The sequence below is a fragment of the Arachis duranensis genome, chromosome 5, assembly GCF_000817695.3.
Source record: "Arachis duranensis cultivar V14167 chromosome 5, aradu.V14167.gnm2.J7QH, whole genome shotgun sequence".
Classification (NCBI taxonomy): Eukaryota; Viridiplantae; Streptophyta; class Magnoliopsida; order Fabales; family Fabaceae; genus Arachis; species Arachis duranensis.
Genome location: NC_029776.3, coordinates 5,705,448 through 5,712,031, shown reverse-complemented (window position 1 = coordinate 5,712,031; position 6,584 = coordinate 5,705,448). Strand labels below are relative to the sequence as shown.

Sequence of the window (6,584 nt, the reverse complement as noted above, 5' to 3'; positions counted from 1 at the left end):
ACAAGTACAACCTTGCACTTCACTTCTTCACTTATTGCTCAATTGCCTCAGTCCTTATAAGAGGAAAAGTATTAATAGATACATATTAAGCATAAAGAACTCATATCTTGTTTATTATTAAATAACATGTACTAGTGAATAAAGCGTACATTGATATACTACTCACAGTTAATCTTTACACATATGACATAACTATAACTCAGTTTAGAAGGTGGAAACTCAGCCGGAATTAATTTCATGTGAAGTTGATAGCTGAAAGTCGTTAAATAATTTAATAAGTTTGACTAAATTATTATATAACGGCTCTTAACTATTAAGTTCACATGAAATTAACTACACCTGAGTTTTCTGCAGTTTAAAATTAAACTGTTTGCATGAATTGTAATTTTGGAGTTGGAACCAAACGCATCTTCATGAGAAAACCCTTCCCCCCTGAAAATAAGCGTCATTATATTAGACTTTATAGTACAGATGATGATAGGGGATACAACAACCCCAACCGATAAAGTACTAGAATTTTAAATTGTCCTGTTTTCCTTTCGGGAAATGGCAGAGGGCAAGTTATATTATAGCCAAAATTTTCTTAACTTAAAAATATGTCTTTTCCTTTGTTATTACACTATGCACCAACCAGCCTAATTCCATGCTAACTCTAACCAAAGCGACCCTCACCAACTAATGCATCCATGCAAAGGGGATTGTTTGGACACTAACTATAGAAAATTTGAATCTCCAAGAACAAGCCACTGTTTCAATGTTACTTAAAAACAAGGAAAATTTGTCTCGAGATGAATACAGAATGAAGGACCACTTGGATTTCACATCAAATCAATATTTTGTTGCTAGCATCACGTGGATACCTTTCATCTACCCCTTATTTCTGAACGGTAAGTCATCAGGGTCCACTCTTCCACAACTCTTGAGTTATCCTTATGCTAATATTATAAGATAAAAATATGATTATGTAAAATTAATCTCTTTGTTTAATCTAATAGACTAATACAGTAAAAGAGAAAAAGACAAGAATCCCTCACATAGGAAAAGGCCTCATCGCATGGGCAATGAATCAGTTACTACACACTGCTCTTTCTGTACCTATCCACTCATTCAAAGGGTTCAGTTCATCAATTGTTATCATCAATAGTAATATTATTATAATATTATGAAAAAAAAAAACATTAAAACCATGCATAGTACATGAACATTCATTCATGGCCAACAGACCTTGGTCCTTGGTGTGATTGAGTGTCCCTTTCACCTTACCTGTCATTGATACTCCCAAAAAAACAGTACTATCACCCTTCCCTCTTGATGTTCACCTTTGCTCACAGAACCAGCAGTCCCATAAAAGCATTACTAGCATGATCATGATGGTGAAGGCAGTGAATTTTATATAAGAGAGAAAATCATTAAAATACCTCATCAAACCTACTGTACAAATTCAACCATTAGAAACTGAAATCCATACATTAACCACCTTAAAGTTAGAGAAACCCCCAACTCCCATGAACAAACACAGAAAGAACAGATTAAAAGAAAAGAAAAGAAAGTAAATGGATAAATAACTATCATAACCCAACCCAAGGGAAACTTGAACTACAATTAATGAATCATCCCCATATGACTCAAACATATAGCACATTGATAAGTGATAACACTTCAAATGCTTAGAAGATCAGTTGGTGGAGATTGAGGGGGGTGTTCATGCTCATGCTCATGTTCATGTTCATGATCATTTGAGGCTGCATTTGGAGACTCTAATGCTTTTGATGAAGACAAAGATGACTCTGTAATTGTTAAGTCTCCTTGTTTAGACCCAGGAGGCTTTGGAACCTCTGTGAGAATCTGAACAACTTCACGCATAGTTGGACGCTCTATTGCTTGTTCTTCAACACACAGCATTGCTACATAGAAAACATGCATCACCTCATGAAGGGGAACTGAGGGAAGCCTTGGATCAAGAACTTTGAGAGCTCCTTCCTTGTTAGAGTCTGTCATTTTCCTCACCCACTGCACAATATCCACACCATCTCCGAATTCTCCAACTGGTTTCCTCCCTGTTATGAGCTCCAAAAGGACCACGCCAAAGCTGTACACATCGCTCTTCTCATCGACTTTCAATGTGTAGGCATACTCTGCAGTCACATATTAAATTTTGATTATATCATAAACTTAAACAAGCAGCCACATTAACTACAAACTGCAATAAAAAATGTTTTCGGGGGGAATTAAATCAGTACACAGTAGAGTTGACCGTTTTATATAACATTTTAGCGGCAATCAGCAACAGTTTCCTGATTTGAATTAACACAGAACTTAAATTTATCTAGCTATAGGTGTGTGGTTATGGTCAAGAATCAAAAGAATCGTCTACCTGCTGAGCTACCTAACATTTACTTTCAGCACTTATCTTAGATATTGACCAAACTAGGGGACTAATCAAGAGAGAATTGTTAGACAGAATATCGAAGTTAAGATAAATTCAAGTTGATTAAGAGTCATAAGAATAGCCACGATATCTACACCTAAACCATAATGTTGAGTCAAAGAGACATAGTCTGAGCATTAATGATTAAATGTAAACTAGTCATAGGGAAAACAAGGAAATTTGTAACATTAAATTCAAGTTAAAATGTTATAATTCATCAACTATTTTGTTGTTGGACTTGACCGTTACCTGGGGCTATGTATCCATATGATCCGGCAATTGCGGACATGCACTCAGATGCTCCAGAATCTTGCAAGAATTTGGCAAGCCCAAAATCAGCAACATGAGCTTCAAAACCAGAATCAAGAAGTATGTTGTTTGATTTCACATCTCGATGAACAATGAGAGGTGAACAATCATGGTGTAGATAGCAAAGACCCTTTGCAGCCTCCACAGCAATTTTGTACCTTGTGTCCCAATGCAAATGCCCCCCTTTCTTCCCATGAAGAACTTCACCTAGACTTCCATTGGGCATGTACTCATACACTAAAAGATTGGTCTCATGGTTAGAACAGAAACCTAGTAACCTAACAATGTGCCTGTGTCGGATCCGCCCCAATGTCTGAATCTCCGCATTGAATCCATGATCATGAGAAGAGCCTCTACTCATAGCTGGAAGCCTCTTCACAGCAACCTGCTCCCCGTTCGGCATTGCGCCCTTGTACACAATGCCTGCACCTCCTTTCCCTATTATGTTGTCCTCTTTCAAGCAATCCAAAACATCATCCACCGTGAAGTCCAAACGTTGGAATGCAGTCAATTTCCAAGAGCGACCCTCGCTTGCCTTCTTCAAAGACCTAGCCTTTAAGATTGCGACTGCTGCAAAAACAATGGAGAACACAAGCAATCCTATCACAATTATAAGCTTCAAAGAAGAAGAGAGATGGCCTTTAGCATGATTTTGGTGGCCACCACTGCCAGAACCATCCTTGCAAGGACTCAAATAGGGTCCGCAGAGATCAGGGTTTCCAAGGAAAGAGGTGTAGTTGAAGTAGCTGAATTGGCCGGTGCCAGGAACCAAACCAGAGAGATTGTTATACGAAAAATCAACAGAAGTCAAGCTCTGCATTGTGGATATGGACGAAGGAATGTTACCAACAAGATGGTTCCTGGAGAGGTTCAAGTAATTCAGTATCCTCATTCCGGTGACCTCGTTAGGAATCTCACCAGAGAGCTCATTTCGGCTAAGATCAACGAAAGTTAACAACTTGCATTGGCTAATCTCTTTCGGGATAGGACCCGAGAGAAGATTGTGGCTGATATCAATTTTGGACAGCTGCTGCAACCTCCCAATCTGCGGTGGGATCGGACCAGAGAACTTGTTGCCATCAAGGAGGAGTTTTTGCATGCCGGAGAAGTTCCCAATGGAAGGTGGCAACGGCCCAGAAAGCTGGTTGTTAGAAAGACTAATCTGACCGAGATTCACAGAGAAAGCATCAGCTTCAGGGAACTGACCCGTGAGAAGATTGTCCTGAAGCTCAACCTGCGAGATATTCGGAAGGCCGAAGAGACCCTTTGGGATTGAACCATTGAGAAAATTGTCACCCATTCGGATCCTATTGAGGGATTCACACTTGCCAAGCGATTCAGGGATTGGACCGAAGAGAAAGTTACCGAGAGTTATCAGAGTCTGAAGGCGGTTACCGGAACACACGTGAGGAGGAAGCGTCCCAGTCAGCTTGTTGGAAGAAAGATCAACGTCGATGAGCTTCCCGTTGTTTCCCAAACCCTGAGGAATGCTTCCGGTAAAGTTGTTCTCCCAAAGGTGAAGCACTTCCAATGCTGGTAACTCACCAATGAACTCTGGTATTGAACCGTGAAGCTTATTCCTGAACAGGCCGCAAAACTCGCCGGAATCTCGCCGGAAAGTGCGTTGTTGGATAAATCCAATGATTTTAAGCTCTTTAAATTCCCAATCTCTCTCGTCAGTGAACCTGCAAGCGCATTCACCTGAAGAAACAGAGTGTCGAGGTTCTGGAGCTTTCCAATCTCCCGTGGAATCTCCCCGGTTAATCCACAGTTGGCAGCGTCGAACCTAACCAGCGCCGACATGTTTCCGATCTCCGGCGGAATGCCGCCGGTGTAGGTGTTGTAGTAGCCAATGTAAAGCTCCCGGAGGCTGGTGAGGTTCCCAATCTCCGGCGGGATAGGTCCGGCGAGCTCGTTGCCGGAAACAGCCAGGTACTGGAGACGGTGCCAGCTTCCGTACTCGGGCGGGATCTGGCCGAAGAAGTAGTTGCCACCTAGGTGCAAATGCAGGAGGTTCTGCATCTGAGTGACGGCAAGAGGAAGCTGTCCGGTGAGGTTGTTGTTGTAGAGGTCGAGAACTTGCAGGTTGTTGAGGCGAGAGAGTTCGTCGGGGAAGGTTCCGTTGAAGCCGTTGTTGGAGAGGTTGAGGAGTCGGAGTGCGGACAGTGACGAGAGAGAAGGCGGGATGGGGCCGGAGAAGGTGTTGTCGGCGAGAGAGAGGTTGGAGAGGAAGGGGAGGTGGGAGACATCGCCGGAGAGCGTACCAGAGAGGCCGAGGCCAGTGAGGTCGAGGGCAATGACGTGGCGGCGGTGGTCGCAGGTTACGGCGAGCCAGGAGCAGTATGGGGTGGTGGCGTTCCAGGAAGAGAGAGAGGGAGGGGTTGCATCAGTGATGGCGGCTCTGAGAGAAAGAAGAGCACGGTTCTCCGACATGGTTGCGGAGAGAGTTTGATGATAGTGCTGTAACAAGACCACAAGAAAGCAAAGGAGACGCATTTTTTTTCAAGGAAGAAGAGAGAGTGGTTGTGAATGGTGTGAGTGGTGGCGTAGGTAGAAAGAGAAGCACTCAGTCAGCTCAAGCTGAAGGAGTGTTGTGTTAGTTTGAGGTCTTAAAAAAAGTGAATATAATATGGATATGGATGCGGATATTCAATTCTACTACTTTTTGCTTTTTATTCTTGAGGATTGTTAATGTTAGGAGGGAGTTGTTATAAATCGAACTGTAATGTATGTATCTATGATATGCTTCACATTCCAATGGAAATTAATAATCATTCTTGTACGTATCAGAAGAACCTACTATTTCACTCATCCATTCAAAAACCAAGAACCTCTCAGTAAACCAAAGGAGAAAAAATGTAACCTCTTCTTCGCTGATTGGTCTCTCTGTGTCACACTTTGGACACTTGTTCTATTCAATTTTTTCTTTCTCTGTCGTCAAATTTTATTGCGTTGTTCCAAAAGTTTTACTGTTCATCTCTCCGTTTTTTTAGCCTTTTCCACTGTTTTTCAAATGATGGGCTTAAGGGCCGAAAGTCCTACTTTAGGATATCTGTCCATGACAAGAAAAAAAAGGATATCTGCATTATTACAAAATTATAATTTATAATTTATTTTACCTACTTTATTAATTTTTCATTTATTACCTATGACTCAGAATTTTGTTTTTAACTAATGGTTCATTTATAAATAAATGTGGCTCATTTTTTTTTTCGTATAGAAAAAATTATGGTGTAATGCAATAAAATAGACGGTTAAAAATTTTTATGGCTATAGTGTTAGATACAAAACGTAAGGTGTATTTTTTTTTTTGTTTATGAAAATAACCAAACACAAATTGTGTTTAGTAATGTCAGATTTTTCCTTTTTTTTTCTTTTGATATTAGCCAAACACAACTTGAGTTTTTGAAATGGACAATATTTAAATGCAGCTTGCATTTTGTTTATTGTCAAAAAAAATTTTCTTGAAGACCTCAAAATGCAGGTTGCGTTTTGTATAGTTGAGAGTCTTGTTAATAAATACGAAATGCAATTTTATCCTTCTTCACTTCTACTCCTATTCCTCTTTCTTGCATATATTTCTTATCATAGTTGTGAGACACACACGGAGGAGTGACTTTTGTTTGTGAATGTCCGTTTTCATTTGCTATTCCATGTACAATGACTTTTGTAGAGTTGAAAAATGGTCTTTGTGATAACATACAAAGTCACATTTCAAAAATGGTGAACACTATTTTATACAGGAATCCTGTACAAGTATTTAGTGGGCTGATGCAATTTCAAATAATGTCCATCACTAACGACGCAAGTATGCAGCAAATGTTCTGTATTTATCAACAAACCAAAT

The 6,584-nt window shown here is 40.3% G+C and overlaps 1 protein-coding gene across 1 annotated transcript; it reads right to left on the bottom strand.

The window, feature by feature from the left end:
• Nucleotides 1-1,415: 1,415 nt before the first annotated feature.
• Nucleotides 1,416-5,620, bottom strand: LOC107487599 (leucine-rich repeat receptor-like serine/threonine-protein kinase BAM1). The gene is given in 3 exon segments (XM_016108264.3): nt 1,416-2,135; nt 2,678-4,327; nt 4,330-5,620. Coding segments are annotated over 3 exon segments (3,030 nt in total). The 5' UTR covers nt 5,234-5,620; the 3' UTR covers nt 1,416-1,659.
• Between the last annotated feature and the right edge of the window lie 964 nt (nt 5,621-6,584).